Raw genomic sequence first — 22511 nt, 5'->3', positions numbered from 1 at the left:
CTCTCTTAGTTCCTGACTGAGGTTTCCATTGAGCACATTGGCGGGAGAGACGAGACGAGAGCCATGTCTAATGGTCTTGAAGAGTTTTGAACGCAGCGGTTTTATAGTAAAGTATAACAGAAACATCAACAAGGGCGTTTGGTCTAGTGGTATGATTCTCGCTTAGGGTGCGAGAGGTCCCGAGTTCAATTCTCGGAACGCCCCATTTTTTATGTTTTCTTCTCCTTTTTGCCACCGTATTTTTTCCTCAAAGGCTCTATTGTTCTCCTTTAATCTTCCCTTGGATCTTCAGCTATACTTTTGTTCATACCTTCTAGAAGGATACAAATTAAACAATATTTTTAAGTTCACATAAATGTCAGTTTGCAAAATCTGTAGTACGATGTAAAGAATTTTTGTATACTGTGAAATTGTTTTCTTTATATCTACAAAACAGTACGTCTTATTTTTGGGTTTTAATATTTTTACTATTTTATTTCAAAACACGATATATTAAATTATACATAATCTTATAAAAATATAAAATATAAGAAAATAATCAAATTAAATGAAAATAACAAAATTATTCAACTTTTCTCAATAGAACAAAAATATTATGTTGAATCGAAAAAGTAAAAGTTATACGATATATCTAAACAATAACCAAACAAAAAGATATTATATATCCAAAATCATACGTCTAATTAAAATAACAGAAGATTATTTAAAATAAAGCATGCACATTAATTACAATAGATATTACAAAATAACTAAAATTAAAAATAAAATATTAATGAATTATTATAATGTATTGATTTGGTACAGATATGGATTTAATATGAAGTGATTACGCATACCATTATTTGGAGTGCTCATCTAATTTATTTAATAATAAGAGACTTTATTAAGTAAAATATATTAGTTGTTTAGATGAATCCATGAGGCAAAAATCTTAGATGAATTTTTCGCCATATGTTTAAAGGAGTCGATAGAATCTCAGTTAATTTAGTTTAAATAATACTTTTCAAAAGAAAAAGGTAAAAAACTTTGGAAGGTTCTTCTGTCAATTTGAAGAGAGATCCTTTTCAAATAAAATGTTTTATTAAGTAAATAATTAATGGTTTAGAAGAATCTGTGTGACCAATAAATATACTTTCAGTTGAATTTTTGGCAACAAGCGTAAAAGAGCTGATAAGATTTCAATTTATTTAATTTTAGAAAAGGTTTGGAAAAAAGAAGAAAATAAACTTTGGAAGGTTCTTCTACCAGTATAGTATAAAACGAGAGAGAGAGAGGGAGATCCTCCATCAGAACAAATAATCAAATCTAAAATAATTAAGAGAGAGAACTAAATCAACATGTTATATGTTTTTGAGTTATGGATTGTGATAGTTTCACTCTTAGTGTTAAACCTATGTCATTGGATTTATCAATGGAGAAATCCAAAATGTAATGGAAAACTTCTTCCAGGATCAATGGGGTTTCCAATCATCGGGGAGACTTTCGAGTTTATGAAGCCTCATGATGTTCTTCAGTTTCCATCATTTGTCAAAAAGAGAGTCATTAGGTTATTTCGATTCTTTCTATGCGATGCATTAATATTTTTAAGATTATTATTTTAGCGGCTTAGGTCTACATAATATTGTGTCCTAATCATCCTAAATTCATTTTTTTTTGTTTTAGCCTTATATAAATATCATAACTCACTTTGCTTTGTCAACTTTTGGGGGACAAACATATAATAGACATGGACCTGTTTTTCGGACAAGCTTATTTGGAAGCAAAGTTATAATCTCAATGGATAATGAATTGAATATGGAGATAGCAAAGACAAATCGTACTATTGGTGTCCCGAAGAGCATAACAAGGCTATTTGGCGATAACAACTTATTCGTGCAGAGCATAGAGTCCCATAAACATGTCCGAAGCTTGACGTTCCAGTTGTTGGGTCCTCAGGGTTTAAAATTGAGAGTTATTGAGGACATCGATCTCTTGGCTCGCAAACACATGGAGGAAGGAGCTAGGAACGGGTTCCTTAACGTCAAGGAAGCAGCAAGCAAGGTAAAAAAAAATGTCAATCATATCGCAGTGTCCTTATCTGTTGGCAAATATTTACATTCCATTAGACAAGGAATATAGACTATCTCAAAAGTCTTCATATTATCAATCGTTACAGATATTAATTGAATGCCTTGCAAAGAAAGTTATGGGCGACATGGATCCAGAGACGGCGAAAGAACTCGCAATTTGCTGGAGAAAATTTCCGAGTGGCTGGTTTCGCTTCCCTTTCAAAATTCCTGGGATGGGTGTCTATGATATGATGAAAGTAATTATTTTCAAAAATCTTACTAGCCTCTTATATATGCATTAGCTCCTGTTTAAAACGATAGAGGTCGTGATATAGTGAAATTTATGATGCAGGCAAGAAAGAGAATGATGAATTTACTAAAGGAGGTAGTGTTGAAGAAGAGAGCATCAGGAGAGGAGTTTGGGGAGTTCTTCAAAATCATATTTGGAGAAAATGAAAGAGGAAAAGAAAAGATGAGCGTGGAGAATGCGATCAATTACATTTATACATTTTTCCTGATTGCTAACGAAACAACGCCACGTATTCTTGCTGCTACAGTAAAGCTCATAAGCGAAAAGCCTAGAGTCATGCAAGAGCTACAGAGAGAGCATGCGAGAATAGTCGGAGATAGGAGTGAGAAGGATGCTGCCTTAACATGGGAAGACTACAAATCCATGACTTTCACCCATATGGTTAGTACTTGCAAAAATCAACGACATTGCACAAATCATATATTTAAATATCTACCATTTAGCTTCATCATGTATTGACATATCCTAGTAGCTCACACAAGCATGGTGTTCTGTTTCAGGTGATCAATGAGTCTCTTAGGATCACGACGACTGTGCCTGTAGTGCTTAGAAAACCTGATCATGATATCCAAGTCGGCGACTATACAATTCCGGCGGGTTGGACCTTCATGGGATATCCTAATGTCCATTTTAACCCAGAAAAGTATGAGGACCCTTTCGTATTTAATCCATGGCGCTGGAAGGTGATTTAAGTTTGGTCTTCATCCGTTACCTATATACTCTTTATTCCACTAGTCAAGTCCATAAATTTTTAACATCTATAAAAAAAAATACCAGGGGAAAGACCTTAGTGCTTTGGTATCCAAGAATTACGTCCCCTTTGGCGCTGGTCCGAGACTCTGTGTAGGGGCTTACTTTGCTAAGCTGCTCATGGCCATTTTCATCCACAATTTGTGTAGATACAGGTTTTATTTTGTTCTATCACCTAATGAATCATAATTCAATTCATTTTTCACTTACATATATACCTATGGCTTGCAGGTGGTCAATGAAGGTAGAGACAACCGTAACTCGAAGCTATATGCTTATGTTTCCACAGGGATGTGATGTTCAATTCTCAGAAGATACCAAAGTGGATTAGAAGGCTGGCTATTAGAGTTATATATTCCAATCGAATTATTATATATATTTATGTTGAATAAATAAGACAGATTGTTATAATCTATGAATATGCTTCCGTCATTAATAAATAAAGATATTTTATTAGATAATATTATATAGGGATGAGAAAAAAATCAGTCCGGAAATCCGATCCAATGAAAAGTAAATCCGAACAAAATTGAATTCGCATAATATCTGAATGGATCTTGTTTAACGTGAAATTTTTAAGGTTTTCTCGACTTTACAATCATTTCATATTCATGCCACCAAGTTTTTATTAGTGACTGTTTAAAATTTTCAAAATTTTTATATAAAACTGGATCCAAATTTAAAAGGGGTTCAAATTACATTAAGTTATAAAAATTTTAATATAATATTATGTATAAATAAAAAAATTTATTATCAAACATCTATATTTATATTATATTATATTCTATATGTCAATTACAAAATATAAAAATATACATTAGATTTTTTTTATATAACTAGCGCTCTATGTATTTACATTGAACACAAGTTAAATCAAATATTTGTGCGAAGGCGCGGGTCAAGTTATAGTTTGACGTTAAATGAATAGCATCATTTTTTTATAAAGACTCTATTTTCTATCACTCTTATCTTCCTCATAAAGCGATATGGAATTTTTATTTTTATTCAATTATTCGGATTCATCTCTGGTGAATTTCGGATTGATACTATATTTTAATCTTTTGTGTGTTATATATTGGGTTAGTATGTCTGGTTTGTTCGGTTCTTCTTTTATTTTTCACCTTTTGTATGCTCAACTCCATTTATTCGGTGAAAGTTTGGATCTGTCAATAATGCAGCTTTTGCTTGATCTTTCTAGCATGGGAGAAAAATCTCACATGCCACTTGATTTAGACTTATGTGGACAAATATCTCCATGTCGAATTAAACACAAATAATCAGGCTAAGAGGAGTCTTTGAAACCTGTGTCACGATCTGCTTGAGGAAGAAAGTCCAGACGAATACAAGTGTAGCATGATGATGATCAAATCTTATATATTTAAACATAAGTCATGACTTCTTTTATGTATGATTCAAAGTGCGTAAAATGTGCGCAAGCAGACAAGTGAAAAGATGGAGAGAGAAGCTGCATTCCAGGCAAAAAAGAAGCCAAAGAAAAGGCTGAATCCCAGAGGAAAGTAGCAAAAGAGAAAATGATGAAAAAGACACGACATGGTCAGCCTGTAATGAAATACAGAAGAGAGCATCTTCTTGAATCAATCGAGAAATCTGCAGAAAATTATGGAAGTAGAACCTCATGGCCACCTCATGTTCAAGACAACCTTGCTTTCAGTTCTGGTATGTTGTGTCGATTTGAGGTAAGAATTTGTAGTTTTTGGATAGGGTTTGCAAGTATCAGCCCATTGGTGTTCACAGTTTCTTTCATAAACTGATGAATATAAATCTTATATAAATTTGAGAAATTTTTATTCCAAACTTTAGTACAAAGACACAAGATTTGCTTAACATATTACAAAGCTATTGAAATGCTTATATTGCTGTTGATTCCAACAATTTTAGTGAAGACAATATGAAAGACAACAAACATACATGGACGGTGAAACTCCTAAAACAGCAAGTTTACTTTATGGCTAGATGTGAAACACCAATCTCTGGATTTTTTTGTATTGTCCACACAAATTCAGGCATGTCCAATCTCGGTCCTGCAAGTGTCCTGTATATGTATATCCTCTCAACTGGAGAGCTGTCAGGTCTTGTCTCTAGAGGATGTTCATCAATGACTTCAACATTTAGCTTTGGCATTTTTTGACTCAGGAGCTTGCAAGCACCAAAACTAACGCAGCAAGATGACATCCAAAGGGACCGCATGGTTTCTAGTTTCGCCGCGTTTGCCACTAAAGCAGTGTCTCCAAAAGGGCAATCCCTAATCTCAAGCTTGTTTAAACTCTCACAGCCTGACAACAAGTGGTGTAGCATCAAGTCACTGTCCCCAGCAAATGCTATTGATAGCATCCTAAGCTTCTTGCCATGTGTCCCAATGTATTCAAAGGCCTTGTCAGTGAGGAGACCAGAGACAGAGAGGCGTTGAAGATCCTTGCATCTTTCAACTATGGCTTTGAATCCTTCATCAAGTGGCTTCTGTGTTTTGTGATCAGGAGCAAATGGCTCCATTACACAGAGGCGGAAGCATTTGAGATTTGGACGGTTTCTTGCTATGGTAACCATAGCTGCGTTTGTAAACTGGACACAAAAGTAGAGAACAGACTCGAGATTTGGACAGCCTTCAGACACGGAGACCAGACCTTGTTCAGTCATAGCTACATTTGTATCGTTAAGACCTTCTGCTCCGGATGGAAACACCCTTAGTTCTCGCAGTTCCTTACAAGACGAGGCAACAACTTCGAGACCTTTGTCCTCTATCAAGTCCATTACCTGTGAGAAAACGTCTCATTTATTAGTAAGAAAACAACATAGTAAATAATCCTGAGCATATTTTTCCGGAACAGAAGAACTGAACTGAACCGAACTTCACATTTGGATCCTATCAATAATCTGAGCTGATCCTATATTTCTAGAATAAAAAAACTGAACCGAGAACCAAATAGATATCTGAATTCTATAATATAGTTTATCTACTTATAAATGTTAATTATATTCAATTTTAAGATAATCAAATCATTTTAAAAGATTATTTATAAACCAAAATTACAAATAACAAGAATGCATGATACTCACCCATAGCTTCTGCAAGTTGGAGCATCGAGTAAGAAGCTCGAGAAGATCAGGCATTTGGACAGTAGCATAGCTCAAGTTCAACGAGGTAAGACCTGGACAAACAGAGTAAAGAAGTGGAATATACTCAGGGAGGACATCCCAAAGACCAGACAAGCTCTTAAGCTCCTTCATCTCTGAAAATGCTTGTGATAACTTTGAAACCGCTTCTTGATCTAGCTTATCTGAGAAAGAACCTGTGCCAAGCTCAACCAGCTGCGGAGCTAGACGAAGCAAGCTCCCGAGAGCGTCTAGACTCACAGCTCGATTCAGCTTGAGAGACTTGAGGTTTGGAGATCTGCTCACGAGACGCTCTAAGTCTGAGAGTTTAACCTCTGAGTCTAAACAAGAGAAGTCAAGAGAGACGAGAGAAGTCAAAGTCTCTGGGAAATAGCTAAGCCAGTCTCCTCCAAGATCTTCAACTATGCACTCACGCAATTCCAGCTCTCTGAGGTTACTGTTTTTGAAAAATAACACAACAAGAAACAAAAGTTGTTACTTATGAGACAAGAAACAAAGGTTTCTTCATAGTTCTAAAACAATTCTAGCCGGAACGATTTTTGAAAAATCTGATTCATAGTACTTAAATCCGATTAAACTAATAAATCAGTTTAAATAGTTCTATCTAATTTAAATATGTTATACTAAATAATAATATTAGTACAAATCCACAAATTTGTTAAACTATTATTTTGTATATCTAATTTTGATAATTGGTCGAAATAATTTTATAAGTAACCCCAAAAATTAAAATATATCATATAATATAAATTATATATAAAATAAATTAATAATTCGTTAATTTCCAAGCTAGTCGGTAATCCTATATAGTGCTAATCCTTTATAAAGAGTCTAGTTACTGCCTAACATTTTTTTTTGTTCCGAGACCGAACCTGCAAGCTACTGCAATGGCTGCAAGACCATCAGTAGAGAAACCTTCACAAGAAGTCAACACAAGAACCTTAAAATCCTTAAACGAAGCAGCAATCTTCTCCAAGCACTCATCAGTCACCACCATTCTCTTCAACCTCAACTCTTCAAGAGACGGGCATTTCTCCGCCATAGCCTCAATCCACGGCCAAGCATAACCACCCCAACCGTCAGGAACCAAGTTGTAGTCAGCAAAGTGAGGCTTCCCTTTCAGAGTCAGAGACCTCATCTCCGGGAACCGCCGTGCAACCGCCTCAGGGGTAACCGCGTAACAGTTTCTGACAATGACACGTTTTCTAGTTCGCCGCTCGGTCTCGAACCATGACTTGCAGACCAGAGAAACAGAGTTTCGATCCTCGTTGGAGTCGACGAAGGAGAGGATATGCTCAAGAACCTTAGATGGTAATCGGAGATCCATCGAGAGGTTTGAGATATGTTTCGAAGTGAGTGATCTGAGACGAAAGGATGAAGGTTTTGGTATAATATATATAAACTGTGGAAGTGGAGAGACAAAGACTAGTGTGACAAGACAGGAGAAACAAAGGAGACAGTGTCCATGTGAGACCTTTAATAAAGTTGCCCATGTGAGGACGCCGGCTATGTCTGTGTAGGTCACTAATTTAGTTTAGTGGCCTTAATCATAATTACACCACCAAACCGATCATTACATGTAGTCTGTGTGCATATGGTCTAATCATTTATGGAATTACTCAGATCACACACATGATTTCAAACTTTTTAATTAGTAGCTTACTTATTCTTAGCTGTTAAAGATTCAACATCTTTACAGTGGAGACACCATTTGCTAACGTATACCTATCTATCATCTTTTATTCGACATCTCTTACCATGTTATTATTCTTTGGTGCTGAAAAGTCGGATTCCAATATCCACCACTTTGTGTTGCTGTCGGGAACCAATAATGTTCATCTTCTTGTCTTATCTACACGTGTCACATTCTAAAGATTTCTAACAAGTGAAAGATGACTAATCTGATCAAACCCACAAAACGTGGTCGTTTAATTAGCAAATAATGCTGATGAAAAGTCTCCACTTGTTCTCTTCCTCGATTCTCCACCGATTTGCTTCTCGCAGCATGTTTTGTTTTCAATTAATTAAAGTTATAATTGGTTAAATAGATTGTAGATTCGTTAATAACCGGTTCTTAACTCAAAAGCATCTATCTTTTTCCCATTTTTCTGGCTTGATTGGTATTAGAATTCGAAATGGGCCAGTGAACTTAAATGAGCCATTGAATTTTAAGAGACCCAAGTAAGTGAGATCCTTGCTAGCTGAGTTTCTATCGGTGTATTTGATTATGGCTATAAAAGTGAAAGACATTTTAGAACGAGTTAAACTGATATCTCTCAACCAAGGAGGAGCCTACTTCAATACTCAAGGACAAGATTCATCTGTTATTCTCCGTGTAAAAGAAGATCATGATGGTGCAGGGGCTTCAGGAAGCTCTGTTTCTGCTATTAACCTTGTGAGATTATAGCTTCCACAGTCTCCCGGTAAACAACAAACAACTAACTCCATTAGCTATTCGTTTTTACGCATTGCGGCATTGGTGCTCTTTAACTAAAGACTCTGGTGTCTCTTTGGTGTTTGCTTTTTTCGCAGGCAGTCTTCGAGTTGAGGTTAAGAGATGGCGGTACCGCTGATTTGCTGCTCTTCAGATACTATCTTTGTTCAGTCGAGAAAACAAGTTGTATTGCTCGGTTCTAAGTCTTCTCTAGCGATCAACAACATGCTTTCCGCAGCATACTCTGTTTATGATCTCCAAAGCCGGTCCTAGGCAAAACCGAATGAATTTTTTAAAAAAATTACATAGACATAGGTTTCTAAAATTATTTAAAAAAAATAAAAATTGAAATCTTTACTAAATGGCCTAAAGTCTCCCAAAATCTATGGGCAAGCCCTGGTCATCTTAATAAAACAGTTAGAGGCTTAAACTGATTCCAGTTTTCAGCTCAACGGGCAGTAAATTTGTGATTTTTTTGTGGGTGTTTTTGCTGAGAAGGTGATTCAAACAGATCCTTCATGAGATGAGATGGGATTCTAGGAAGAGTATAAGAGTAATGTAGCTGAGATGGCGAAGGGAAACAAAAACTCCGAGAAAGTTGTGACTCTTGCTTGTCAACACTTCGCTTGTAGTACTGTCTTTGATTCTTCTTCTCTTACTCGCTTACTCTCCAAGTAATAAAGAGATTCCATGTTTTAATGGTTGCTTGTGTTGTAAAGAGCATGATCAACGTTTTGGTTTCTGTAAAGTTAATAAATAAAGGAGGCGTCTTCTGGTAATGGCAATGTGGAAACTTAACCGAGTTTTGTAAGTATGTGATTTGATTTGTGAATATGGAGTTGCTCAGACAGCCATCATTGTTTTGGCAGGTTCAAAACTCAAAAGCAAGCATGTGACAAATTCGACCCTTCGTTCTACCCTCTTTTTAAGAAATGGTATGATGATTACTTTTACATTAAGGTCTGCGGTTAATTTAACACCATTCCAATTGTTTTTGTGAGATCTTAGCATGTTCTGGAACTAGAGACTTTAATTATAAGAGTCATGTGTAAGGAATAGGTTTAAGAGTCTCAAGGTGTGGTTAGGTTGATGCAATAATAAAAGCTTTTGTCCTGTGTGGTTTGAAAACTCTAGAAAAACTTAAATGGTTTGCGACACTAACAAAAGCTTGGAGGGATATGTTTTGATGATCTGAATGACTATGGTCAGAAGATGTCTCTGTCATTTGCAACAGCAACAAAGCTTTTGACAAACCTTTTTTTTTTTTTTTTTTTTTTTTTTTTTTTTTTTTTTTTTTTTTTTTTTGAAAGCCCTTTTCTCAAAAAAAAAACTTCCTAGTTATCAATTCAAAAAAAAAAAAAACTTCCTAGTTAGCTAATTTGAATTCTGAGACGATTTCTGCAGAAGTGCAAGCTCAGTAATACAAGCTTATATATATACCCATAAAGACATTCAGTGAGCAACAAGGCATGTCAACAGTTATCAAGGTGGAGTATTTTGAATTCAACTTGGTAAGATTAGATATCTGCTTTGTTTATAAAATCTCTTCTGTCTCTTATAGAAACCTCTCGTGCCACATATTTGTTACCAATATACTATTTATGTTTCGTAATATATGATGTCTTAAAATATAAGATGTTTTATAATTGGTTCAGTCACTTTTTTTTTCATCTGTTAAATTCATTGATAGACCTATGAAAGGTCATAAAGGTGTTACAAATCCAACCACCATCTGACAACTAAACCCAGAAACCACAACAGTTCAAGATTACATCCCCTCAAAAAATACTTCAAGACCAATCTATACAAACCATTGATCTACAGCCAAAAAAACATTCCAAAATAAGTTCCTAAATAATTGGTTCAATCACTTTAATTGATATTTTTGATGCTTTTAGATAAAAAATAATTTTTTTAGTCTTTGTGTTTTAGGCGTAACATTTTATAATTTAAAATAGATGGAGTATATATATTTGTTTAAAGGTGTATTACCGGGGATATAACCATGCAAAGTTTTTTTTTTTTTGGCTTAGATAACATTCAAAGTTCTTAATATGTTATCAAAATCAAGAAAGTAAATCTTTGTTCATTCTAGCTGAATACTATTGATTTTTTCTCGAGTTGTGGATGCAGAAATCATGAGGAATGGAGACGCTAGTAGATGCTTGTGTCAGCCCAGAAGAGTGTATTTTGTTAATCGTGGTTATTATCATATTATGCTCATTGGCTCTTTGTTAATTTTGAGTAAAAACCCTTAAAAGGGTAAGAGTCTAATGAAGAATGAGACAGTAGACCTATAATGAAAAAAAAAAAAAAATTGGCGTCATCTCATCATGAGTTACTGACTGAAGGAAGGCCATGACGATGATGATGGAGTGTACAAAACCACTCACGACAGTTAAGAGTAGATTTGAGTTTAAAGCCCTACCCAAAATGGATCACAGTCAATTGAAGAGTGAGAAAAGTAATGAAGAGGCCTTTAGTTCTGCGTCATCTCATCATAACTTACTGACAGAGGGAGATGGAGTATACTAATTAGTACCATCGTGATGATGATACGATAAAGTTAAACTTTACCAACCTACTGACACAGTTAAAAGGCATGAGTCTGAGTTAACAAGCCATTCGGTGCATGCACGCGCGTTATTAGATAAAGCTTAGCCACTTGCTCGGCAAATGTTCACGAGAACAAACCTTGATAAGTGAGATAACATTTTTCTTTTGTAAACTGAGATAACATTGAATCTGATGATATGATTTACTATTTTATATGAATGACATTTCAAACATTTTAACCAATCGTTTAATGTTCTTAAATCATCTTCAGATTCACCATACGTCAGTGTCTCATTTTGTCTTGATTCAAGAAACGCCCGTGATTTTCATTTCAATTCTCCATTAGTGTCCAGAAAAAGCATGTGTTCTCGTTTTCGTTTTCGTTGTCTCGAATGGCCGACAGGAAGAAAAAACAACTTCGTCCCCGGATATACCACACACATACAAACGTAAATGTTGTAATTACACTGGGTTTTTCAATCTCATAAAACTAAACCAATTAAAACCTTAGACCAAAAAAAAAACCAATTAAAAGTTTAAAACCAAATATAACCGAATAAATCGAATGGATGTTATTTTAAAAAAACAACAGAATATAAATATTGTTCAGTGTACGAACTGATCAAACCAAATAATTCGACGAAGTCGATTAATTAAAACATATTAGTATATTTATATGTGAATTTTATATAAAATTAAAAATATATACATAATTTATTTTATTAATATAATATTCATACTTAAAACATTTATTTTAATATTTTTTATTTTTTCATTTTCATCAAATTAAATAAACTATTTTTGAAAATTTTATTGGTAAATTTTTGTATAAAAGATAGTTATTTAATAATATAATAATATTACTATTTTCTTACATTTATTGTTAATAGTTAAAGAAAACAGATAATATTTTATTTAAAAGTTAGAGCACTGGGTGTGATATATAAAAATCTGATTTCTAATCATATAAACTAAAATTTGTTATAACAGATAAATAAAATTATGGTTTTTAATATAAAACTGAATAAATAGAAATTTTTAGTATATAAACCCAATCAAACTAAAGTAGATTTTTTGTGTGATCCAAACTAAAATAGATAATGATACTAAAATCGAACAAACAATACAATTACGCCCAACTTGACAATGTCTTAAACTACCACCAAACCAAGGCAATATACTTTTTCTTTTCTATTCATAAAATAACGTCACACCTGCCATATCTAATCCATGTCTGCAAGACAAACAAAAATTTGAATTCCCCCATAAAGGAAGGAAAGAGAGAGCAAGTAAAATACTGTATACCAATCAATTCCTTTCTTTTGATGCATGAAAAAAGAAAAGAGCCAAATGCACAGCTGGATCCAATGCAATGAAAACATGTTAGCTGTAAAAATGGTCCTACTCTTTCTTTTCGTTCATTATTACACTCAATAGAATCAATTATATTCACTTATTATCTCTCTCTCTCTCTCTAAAACCAGTAAAGTCTCTGTTTTTCTACTCAAAGAGAGGTTTTTTTGTAGACAGAGAAGCATAAATTCTTGTCCTGAGTGTAGTACAAAGTGGAGCCCCACTGATTGATGCCCTCACAGCAACGGCTTCATTTCCCAAACTCTCTCTTTTATCTCTTCTCTTGTTTTGAGTGATCCATCTTTACGAAGATGGGTGTTTTTGTCTACTTATTATTGTCACGTCGAATCCAACGTGGCATCTCTCTCTCCACTGTATGCCAGCTCACTCACACTCCCCTCCCCTCCCCTCCCCTCTCTCGCATTTTATAAATCTCCTCCTCCCTCACTTGTTTCCTCCACCAAGTCAAGTGTGTGAGTGAAAAAGAGAGACATTTAAAAACAAAATGGTGGGTATGGGCTGGTTCATGTGTATGATGATGGTGGTGTGTGTGATTTCTTGTGGTGAGGCTGCTCCTGGAGCTAGGTTCGAGGACCTTTACCGTTCAAGCTGGGCTATGGATCATTGTGTCAACGATGGAGAAGTCACAAAACTCAAGCTTGACAACTCCTCTGGTACATAATCTCTAACCAATCCCTTTCTTCTCTCTGCTCTGTTTCCTCTGTTCAGTTCTCATCTGTTCTGTTTCCTCTGTTTCTTCTGGTGTTTATGTAAACTCATGTTTGATTCATTGTTTCAGGAGCTGGGTTCGAGTCGAGGAGCAAGTACTTGTTCGGTAAAGTTTCTATCCAGATTAAGCTCGTGGAGGGTGACTCAGCAGGAACCGTCACTGCTTTCTACGTACGGAACTAACAAAAAAACACACTCTCTTTCTCTGTTTCTTTGACTCAAAATCTTGAAATCTTACAATGTTTTCTCCTTTTTATAGATGTCTTCAGAAGGTTCGAACCACAACGAGTTTGACTTCGAGTTCTTAGGCAACACAACGGGTGAGCCTTACATAGTCCAGACAAACGTCTACGTGAACGGAGTTGGAAACAGAGAGCAAAGACTCAACCTTTGGTTTGATCCCACCACTGAGTTCCACACTTACTCTATCCTCTGGAGTAAACGCAGTGTTGTGTAAGTCTTCTTGCTCAATGATGAGATTCATGGACCCATTTTTTAATGATTATTTTATTGTTTCTTTACAGGTTTATGGTAGACGAGACTCCTATTCGTGTCCACAAGAATCTTGAGGATAAAGGCATCCCATTTGCTAAAGATCAAGCGATGGGAGTGTACAGCTCCATATGGAACGCAGATGATTGGGCAACACAAGGAGGTCTTGTGAAAACGGACTGGAGTCACGCTCCTTTCATTGCTTCTTACAAAGATTTCAAGATTGATGCTTGTGAGGTTCCGACAACAACTGACCTAAGCAAGTGTAATGGAGAAGACCAGAGATTCTGGTGGGATGAGCCGACTGTGTCTGAGCTTAGCCTTCATCAGAATCATCAGCTTATTTGGGTTCGAGCTAACCATATGATCTATGATTATTGCTATGATGCTGCGAGGTTTCCTGTTACTCCTCTCGAGTGCCAACACCATCGCCATTTGTAGTTTAATGTCCAATCTTGTGTTTTAACTTGGGCAAGAAGTTATTGTGGTCAAGAGTACATGTGGCTCTTTGATGATTCTGTTTATGTATAAATAATCAAATTTCCATTGATTTTGTTTAATTTTAAATTTGGGTTTCAATAGAAAATGCCATATTTGTGGAAACAGCCTCAAACACACTTAACGTTATAGCTTTTAGGGTTTTCTTTTAATGTTTCAAACCCTAATCTCGAGGAAAACAAAAGCTTGATTATGTATTATTGTTTTCTTTAACAATGGAGACAGATCTTTAAACAATGGTTTAAGATCTTTGACAATGAAGGCACTACCAATTACGACTTCAACTTCCCTCATTGGATTGTAACATCTCAAAAGTTAAGAGCCTTGAAGCACAAGTCATCTCACCTTGGTTTTAGATTACCTCCTGAATCATCAATCCTTGGAAGTTTTCGAAAACTTACTTCACTCTCTTAATCTCTTGTGATTCTGTACAACCAACCTCATCTCTCAGATTTCTTCACAGATCCAAACTTTCCTCTTTTAGAGTAATTAGCTCTAGAAATTTTGCTTAGGCCCTCAATGAACTTAGGGTTAGTTGCCTCTTCTCCAAGAATTTAATTGAAAGAACTTTTTGCAGCTTGATAGATTTAGAGGTTTTTGGTGATAAGCTCCAGAGACTTAAAAGGTTGTGAGTTGTTTCCATTTATACTCAGAAGAGGCCATTGTGAAGATTAACACACCAAATCCCAAAACTTTCCTATGGAACTCAAACGCAGTCACTACTAGTGTTCATTCCTTAGACAAGTTAGTTTCTCTGCCGGCAAAGCAAAGAAAAAAAAGGGGAGAAGTAGGGTTATGCAACCAAATTTTACTAAAACTATTTTGTAACATTATGTATACAAATATGTATACAATTTGCCTGTTATCTCTTGGGCTTCATCTTTCTTTTCCAATTTTTCTTTCCATAAAAATAATCATGTTTTTCTTTTAATGTAGACCAAACATCAAAATAAAATAAAATTTAGTGATTATTTATTTCCATATTCAAATTTAATGATGTATAATAAAGTATTAAGTGGTTCATTTAATGTTACTTTTTTAATAATTCTATTAAGATCGATCCAATTAAAAAAAAAGGTCGAACAGCGCTTTTAACTTGACACGTAAGCATGCTTTTCAATTTTTTAATAATAAAAAATAAAAAATTATTTAAATAAAATTAAAATAATATTTTCGAAAATTATTATGTATTATTATATTTCTAACTTTACTATTTATTATTATATTAATGATGATTTTTAAGTTATTACCTTATTTTAAAAACTTACAAAAATTATAAAACAACATTAAATGTAAGTGTTCATGTCATAATTAGTCCAAACCATATCATCTTTATTAGTATGTCATATCATCATTTTGGTTTCAAAATTAATGTGGTGGTGATATGTGTCAAAATCACTTGGTAAATAATACATAGGGGATCCAAGTTCTCAACTCCCTGGTCCAAATAATTACTCCTAAGTTTTCATATTTCGATCTCCTTTTTTTATTAAATGCATATATGTTACCAAATTTAGGTAAACTAGTTACATATTGCATATGCAAAAAGTCTAAGAAAATTGGTCAAAGCAATAAAAGTAATAAAGACCATATATGTTTGAACATAATTAAGACCATATATTTTCTTATGTGTATATATATTCGTACATTCTTCTTAATAATCATATATGCACATAAGAAAAAATTTAAGAAAGATGAATATGAAGAAATGCATTTTATTGATGATGATGGTATCAATAATAATTGTGACTATGGAAAGAAAAGTAGAAGGAAATGCATGCATGGACAAATGTTTGTTCTTGTGCGGATTTTTCTTTCAAGATCCAGTAGCATGCCCAGACGAATGTGAGCTCAAATGTCATCCACCTAGACTTTCACCTCAATCATCACAGTAATGGTCTCTTCCCTTATTCTATTGAGTTTGATTACCTTTTTGTTGTGTGTTGGTCAGTTCCTGTTTAAAATTGTTTTTTTTTTTGACTAATTGTTCAGAATTGTTTATTGTTAAACTATTATGATTGTTTTGAAGTGATTTAAAGAGAAACAATTATTATTACTTTTAAGAGATTTTTCTATCTCCCAGCTTTTAAAACTCAACATATATGCTATATGTATAACAGTCATGAATGTTTTTTTGTGTTTTTACGCAATCATTAATCATCAACAAGTAAATATAAACACAAACTTAAATAATTGCATTTAGTAATCATACAATATGCATTTATTTTATTATGTTGTGTCATGTGTGCATAGAAAAGCTGACATCTTTTATATGGGGAAATTGCAGGATGGAGACTATAGGAATGAGAAAAATAAGACGATAAATCTATCAAACTAATAATTATGATATTTGTAAGATCGTGATTATGAAAAAAAAAAGATATTTGTAAGATCGTTTATGTTTACTTACGCTCGCTGCTATGTTCTTAACTCTATAAACATACAATACTAAAAGCACAATATTCTAAATGGTGAGGGTGTCCACATCACCAAATAAAATCGACCAATTGAAAATCACTAACATGCCAAGTCACTTTTCTGCCACTGAATAAATCGGGCTATTGTAATATCCATTTGCTTTCTATTTTTTTTTTGTCCAGCCTACTAAGAAGCCCACGTTAGAAACTAAACTTTTATTACTCCTTTCATTCTTTGTGCCGATTTATGGGATTCACTTTTTTTTTTCTCATCTGAAGAAGAAAGATGTTAGTCACAACTCAATTCTTCAACTGTTTATCTTCTTCCACCTCTCTCTCTCTCTCCATAACTCATAAAAGCCCTTCTTCACCGCAACAGACGTGGTCCTTGGAACCGTTGCAATTCCCTTCCCTTTTCACCCTATCGAAGCAAATCACGCAGTGGCTTCCAGAACTGCAAAATCCACCTAGAAAAATAAATCTAGAGTCTCATTAACCAAAGAAATCTACTGATTTGCTGATCACTCTCGAACCATTTGTTTGACTCACATCTCTGACCTCCCCGAGTTGGAATACACCCGTATGTTCATTGACGCAGATGGATTCTGATTCCATTTATTCAAAGAGTTTGAAGCTAATTTCGGGCGCAGAGGCGATCTCTATTCGGTTCTGATTTCCTCTTATTGATTCTCTGAGTTTAGGGTTCTAAACGATTCGTTTGATTAATTCATAATGCTCATGATTGACACTTGGGGAAATGAGTTTGCCTGATGCAATTTTCTTTTGCTGCAGTTAATAAACCACAAAACATATGTTAAATCAAGGTTAAAATGTGGGTGGAACAGATGGAGGCAGCAAACTACTCTTGGAAGAACCAACAACCAATGTAGTTTTTCAGATTACATCTCATCTAAGAAATGAGAATATCACATCTGTTGATGATCCTCTTCATGATATCTCCAAGTAAGCTAAATACACATGAACCAAAAAAAACTACAAACATTTGTTTAGACGATGGTAGCATCTGACTGTAATTGCAGGGACTGGCTATACTCTGAAGTTTCAACTGAATACAGGTATGTGATATAGCTAATTAGAGTTTTGCTTTCATCATCTTCAGTTAATGTTATTAATTTGTTGTGTCTCTTGCTAGCCCGTGGAACAACTTTTATATATTGTACTGTAGTATTGATTTTTAATTTTTATTTTTGTAACTCTCAATAGAGGCTTACAGTATTACCTTATGATATGTGTCGTATTCTAGGTTACATACTACAAGATATGATAAGAGGAAGAACAGTTCGATGCAGTAGTTTAGGATGGCATTGTCATATGATCCATTGTGTTGGGAAACATATGGAGGAATTTGTAGTTTAGGTAAGTTAAAGCTTTGTATGAGTTTTTTTTGTTTTGTTTATCAGTTTATGTTTTCTGGTTGTTACAGCTTTGTATGAGGAATCTGAGCGTCACAGGAGTGGTTAAATAGCAACAAGGAGAAAGATTCCCATGTAGCAGTCATATGGAGAGCGCCAAAAACTGTTTCGATGAGATAGCAGTGAAGGACGTTTGTTTCTGGACTGCTCTCATCTACGAGTATGCCAAACTTATGTTTTTCAGCTAGAGAATTATGATTGGTCATGTTTCTTCAAGATGTTTACTTCAGACGCAGTATCACCATAACTATGACCTAAAGAAAGCCGTTAAATTTTATGTAGTCATGATAAGTAGAAATAGTTATGTTTTCAGAGAGCTTAGGTTGTTTGGTTGTGAAGCTGCATATATTGTATTATTTAAATCTAGAGCTCTCACCTTATTACCACCTCTATCAGTTTCAGGTATCATGCACCATCAGAAGCTGGTGCGGATATTCTTTTGGATTCTTTGAGAATGGGAACACTTACTGCTGCGCAAAACATCTTATTGGATGGAGACTTACTATCTATTCACGAGAATAATGCTTCAAGAGCCACCATCGAAACATTTTCATCAACTTCTCCCTTTGCTTCTTCTTCAATGATGGATTTATAGGACGTATTTGCTCCCCCACCTCAAAAAGGTAAATTTAATCATTGAGAAGTTACTTCCACATAATCCCCTAATTTATATATGTTACTTTTTTTTTGTGCACAAACTTCATTACTAAGATTAAATGGTTTTAATCTTTCAGCTGGCACATCGTGGTTTGTATGATGTTTGTATTTCTCTTATATATGTTCCATAAATGTGATGGTGACATTACTTTTCTTGGATGACAGGGGATAAGGGTCCAACATTTCCGTCCATTTTTGCATTGGAGAGCAGCACTTAGCAAATATAATATGCCATTTGAATTGCGAGGTACCATTACAAGCTTAATATATACAAGTTCTATTCCGTGAAATAACTCCAATTTCGAATCATTCACGTGCTTTCACAGATCTTACTCTAGACGTGTCCACTTTCTTTTAAAGGCTGCAGTTCCAAAAGCCAGGTCCCAAATTTGTTTTTATGCTTAATGTTATAATCCTTACGCTTCATAGTTTATTCCACACAATATTTCCTAATCAAAATGCCTCCATAGAGTTTGGTTCTTAGCTAAATCGGTCCAAGCTTTTATAGCATGATAAACTATTGTTTTAGCAAATTTCTTACTTCATAAATTATAACACTAACTACTCTGGATAATGATTTGTATGTCTTAGGATGTTGGTATATGTATTCTTTGTTTGATCAGTTATAAAACAAGAATCAATAATTGAGAGAATGATGTACTTGAAAATTTTCCGCAGAATAATCTCCAACTTTCCCAGTTTCCAAACCCATTTTAAAAACAAAAAGTAAATAGACTAACAAATAAAAAATATTTTTTTTTAAAAAATCACTTGATTTATAGATTAATTCTATGTAAAGAAGCTTAATTAACAAAACCAAAAATAATTAATAGAAGGTATATCACTACCATATAAAAGAGTTTTATTTAAAGCATCTCTAATTGTGCCATATAGGAATTCTTATTTCTACCAATTCTTATCTCTGATTGTGCCATATAGGAATTCTTGATTTATAGATTAATTTTGTTTTCATTTATTTTATATAAATATTTTGTTTTCAATTCTAAATTGGTATATATTATAATATATATGTGCTATCAATTTTTAAAACATAATAAGTTTACTGTATATTTTTTTAATTGAGTAGATTGTTTCAAACTTTCACATGTATTTTATCTTCTTCTATATATATACTTTCTGATTATTATTTCATTATTAAAATCGTAACTATATATATAAAGATTAGTAAAATTTTGTTTTATTGTCATATTCAAATATATTATAACATTTCACAAATTTAGAAAGTTTTTAAAAAATTAAACTAATTAAACATTTAGTTTTTGTTTAATTTTTAAAATAAACAATATAGTTTAAAAAAATTTGAATTGGTTGAAGTAGTAAAAATTAATCATTGTTAGATAATATTATTTTTGTTATTTAAAAAAAATATTTATAATTTTAAAAGTTAAAATCGATAAATATTTAAATATTTAGCATATAGAGGTATAGTATTACAACATTAAATTATATCCACTTAATTTATACTATCTATAAATCCAAAGGATCATCTATTGTTTAAATCCAATTATTGATAGCAAAATAAAAATTTCTGGTAGACCCAAAATTTAAATGATAAGATTAGATATTAAATGTAACATGACTTTCTAGGAATATGTGACATGTCTATTAGGTCCATTCTTAAAAAAAAATCACAAATGAATCAATGTTGTGACTTCTCTTTTAATATATAAGATAAATTCATATCCAAAACCAGTTTTAGGTTTTAAATGATATTTTTCATTGGCACCGTATATGAATGATCCATACTAATTAATTTTATAAACAATGTAGAAAATTTAACAACTCAACTTAATACGAATAATATTTTACTTCAATCCTATTATTGATGTTATTGGCAGTTGTAGAAAAACCATATGTATCAAAGTAAACAACACATAATTAGTATGGAAATACAATAGAAGACAATATTTACCGAATGATTGGAACTAAACAAAATATCAGAGCTGGAACATATAAGTATAGTCAAAAAGAAATACAGATTCATAAACAAATTAAATTCAATTAATATATATATAGAAAAAATCCGGGCGTAGCCCGGTAAAATCTCTAGTATTAATAAAAGGACAGTGCTGGTGATAGCGGATCTCAAAAAATAAATTGTTGGGTACCAAAATATTAAAAATTTAACAAATAATCTTAAAAACATAATTTTGTGGATCCCATTAATATTAGAATAGTGTATTTTAATATTAATATTTAAAATAAAAATGAAATGTGGTGTTATTCAATTATGTATTTTAATAGAGTGTAAATCTAAACACAATTCACTGTTATTATTTGAATGATGATTATAAATTTTATTTTAAAATCTAGTGTTAAATAATTAATTATTTAAATCCGGTTTTTAAAATCTAGTGTTATTCAACTTTTAAGGATTTTAAAAATTTTGGAGAAATTTTATGTTTACCATTTTCAATGTATCACTTTTCATCTTTACCATCATTAAAAGGACATTTTCAAAAGTAACTTATTCATTAAGTGTCAAAATACTCTTATACCTTTGTTATATATATATAATAAATAATTATTTAAATAAAAAATAAAAAAAAATAAAAAAATAATAATAAAAATAAAAATAAAATAATGTTTTTATGTTTCTGAATTATACTTTTTCAAATTCGAACTTCTTATTTTATTTTTTTCGAATTTTTTTTTGAAAATCGAAAATTACGTTTGAAACTATTTTTTAAATTTTTTTTATATATTTTTTAGCATTTATTTATATATTTATTAGAATCTTAAATTTTACATTCCAAAAACCCTACCTCACCACTCAACTCTAAACCCTAAGTCTAGATTAGTTAACCCTAAGGATATAAGTGTCTTTTATCCTCCATTAAAATTGAGGGTAAAAGTGGTTAGTGTAAACATGAAAAATTGTACTATGAATGTGTTATTTGTGGCAATTTTCTCAAATTCTTTATATTTTGGATTGATTTCAAATTATTGCTTATGAAGTCTCATAAATAAAGGATTTAAATTAAAATCGAATGCATACTGTAGAGATTTTAGAATCCGTCAACTTAAATTTATCTTCAAATTTTAAAATTTGATAGATTACAAATAATTAATAATTGGTTTTGAATCACTAACTAAATAACACCCCCTAAGAGTATTTGCATTGCATAACAATTAAAAATATAATTTTATATCTATACACATAACAAAACCATGGTTATAATATTATGTATATATTATGTAATATTACAAATCCTATCCATTGATTCATTTCATCTTCATCTCTCTCGCTCTTTCTTCTTTTGCTTATTTTTTTCCGTCATATTTTATTTAATATATGATTTCAATATAAATATGATTAACTGAAAAATATATTAAAAATTACAAAAATGATTCAAAACTTGATTTTGAATACAAAAGTGTATCCCAAATTCAATCAAATGTAAAAGTAACCCAAAAGACTAGTGAAATTACAACAACATCTTTATGATCAAACAAACAAAAATGTATTGAATTTTACTATTATAACCCTCCGCATGAGAATACTTACAAAGAATAATTTAAATTTTTTATAAAAAAATATTTTGATAGGAAAAAATTGAAATCATGTAATAATAAACATTTCTAAATGATGTAAATTTAGTTTTACTAAAATTAAATTATTTTCAAAATAGATGAGTAAATGTACATTAATTCATGATAGTCTTTGGTTTCGGGTTTGGT

The 22511-nt window shown here is 32.6% G+C and overlaps 3 protein-coding genes, 2 long non-coding RNA genes and 1 other non-coding gene across 8 annotated transcripts; 5 read left to right on the top strand and 1 right to left on the bottom strand.

Moving 5' to 3' along the window:
- Positions 1-132: 132 nt before the first annotated feature.
- TRNAP-AGG lies at positions 133-204 on the top strand. Its single transcript has one exon. It is a non-coding gene; the product is annotated as a tRNA-Pro (tRNA).
- Positions 205-1271: 1067 nt separating this feature from the next.
- On the top strand, positions 1272-3569 carry LOC106379399 (cytochrome P450 708A2). The gene is made up of 7 exons (XM_013819365.3): positions 1272-1546; positions 1725-2040; positions 2156-2305; positions 2401-2739; positions 2859-3041; positions 3136-3263; positions 3340-3569. Exons 1-7 carry the CDS (start codon positions 1338-1340, stop codon positions 3437-3439), a joined length of 1425 nt encoding a protein of 474 aa, XP_013674819.2. The 5' UTR covers positions 1272-1337; the 3' UTR covers positions 3440-3569.
- Positions 3570-4890: 1321 nt separating this feature from the next.
- On the bottom strand, positions 4891-7684 carry LOC106438726 (GRR1-like protein 1). Its single transcript, XM_013879981.3, has 3 exons — positions 7113-7684; positions 6184-6676; positions 4891-5880 (listed from the first exon to the last, which is right to left on the bottom strand). Exons 1-3 carry the CDS (start codon positions 7565-7567, stop codon positions 5068-5070), a joined length of 1761 nt encoding a protein of 586 aa, XP_013735435.2. The 5' UTR covers positions 7568-7684; the 3' UTR covers positions 4891-5067.
- Positions 7685-7897: 213 nt separating this feature from the next.
- On the top strand, positions 7898-12524 carry LOC111214614. Of its 2 annotated transcripts, none has more exons than XR_002663976.2 (3): positions 7898-8663; positions 8777-9609; positions 10079-12524. It is a non-coding gene; the product is annotated as an uncharacterized LOC111214614 (long non-coding RNA). The 2 variants fall into 2 exon arrangements; XR_007338186.1 differs by having other exon boundaries at positions 8773-9609.
- Positions 12525-12996: 472 nt separating this feature from the next.
- On the top strand, positions 12997-14407 carry LOC106438727 (xyloglucan endotransglucosylase/hydrolase protein 9). The gene is made up of 4 exons (XM_013879982.3): positions 12997-13257; positions 13383-13483; positions 13572-13765; positions 13837-14407. Exons 1-4 carry the CDS (start codon positions 13089-13091, stop codon positions 14243-14245), a joined length of 873 nt encoding a protein of 290 aa, XP_013735436.2. The 5' UTR covers positions 12997-13088; the 3' UTR covers positions 14246-14407.
- Positions 14408-17420: 3013 nt separating this feature from the next.
- On the top strand, positions 17421-19567 carry LOC125606937. 2 transcript variants are annotated; one of them, XR_007338184.1, is made up of 7 exons: positions 17421-17682; positions 17760-17795; positions 17984-18096; positions 18164-18312; positions 18549-18775; positions 18975-19056; positions 19136-19567. It is a non-coding gene; the product is annotated as an uncharacterized LOC125606937 (long non-coding RNA). The 2 variants fall into 2 exon arrangements; XR_007338185.1 differs by lacking the exon at positions 17984-18096 and having other exon boundaries at positions 18555-18775.
- The last annotated feature ends 2944 nt before the right edge of the window (positions 19568-22511 follow it).

Source organism: Brassica napus, chromosome A3 (assembly GCF_020379485.1).
Source record: "Brassica napus cultivar Da-Ae chromosome A3, Da-Ae, whole genome shotgun sequence".
In the NCBI taxonomy this organism is placed as follows: domain Eukaryota; kingdom Viridiplantae; phylum Streptophyta; class Magnoliopsida; order Brassicales; family Brassicaceae; genus Brassica; species Brassica napus.
This window is presented reverse-complemented; position numbering and strand designations above follow the sequence as displayed.

What these genes read in the sequence shown, in the direction of transcription:
- LOC106438727 (XM_013879982.3), top strand. Translation starts at nt 13,089, where the DNA reads ATGGTGGGTATGGGCTGGTTCATGTGTATGATGATGGTGGTGTGTGTG. An exon ending in GAACCGTCACTGCTTTCTAC is followed by an intron (nt 13,484 to 13,571) that starts GTACGGAACTAA and finishes TCCTTTTTATAG; the next exon opens with ATGTCTTCAGAAGGTTCGAA. An exon ending in TGGAGTAAACGCAGTGTTGT is followed by an intron (nt 13,766 to 13,836) that starts GTAAGTCTTCTT and finishes GTTTCTTTACAG; the next exon opens with GTTTATGGTAGACGAGACTC.
- LOC106379399 (XM_013819365.3), top strand. Translation starts at nt 1,338, where the DNA reads ATGTTATATGTTTTTGAGTTATGGATTGTGATAGTTTCACTCTTAGTG. An exon ending in GTCAAAAAGAGAGTCATTAG is followed by an intron (nt 1,547 to 1,724) that starts GTTATTTCGATT and finishes AACATATAATAG; the next exon opens with ACATGGACCTGTTTTTCGGA. An exon ending in TCAAGGAAGCAGCAAGCAAG is followed by an intron (nt 2,041 to 2,155) that starts GTAAAAAAAAAT and finishes CAATCGTTACAG; the next exon opens with ATATTAATTGAATGCCTTGC.
- LOC106438726 (XM_013879981.3), bottom strand. Translation starts at nt 7,567, where the DNA reads ATGGATCTCCGATTACCATCTAAGGTTCTTGAGCATATCCTCTCCTTC. An exon ending in GCCATTGCAGTAGCTTGCAG is followed by an intron (nt 6,677 to 7,112) that starts GTTCGGTCTCGG and finishes TTTCAAAAACAG; the next exon opens with TAACCTCAGAGAGCTGGAAT. An exon ending in CCAACTTGCAGAAGCTATGG is followed by an intron (nt 5,881 to 6,183) that starts GTGAGTATCATG and finishes GTTTTCTCACAG; the next exon opens with GTAATGGACTTGATAGAGGA.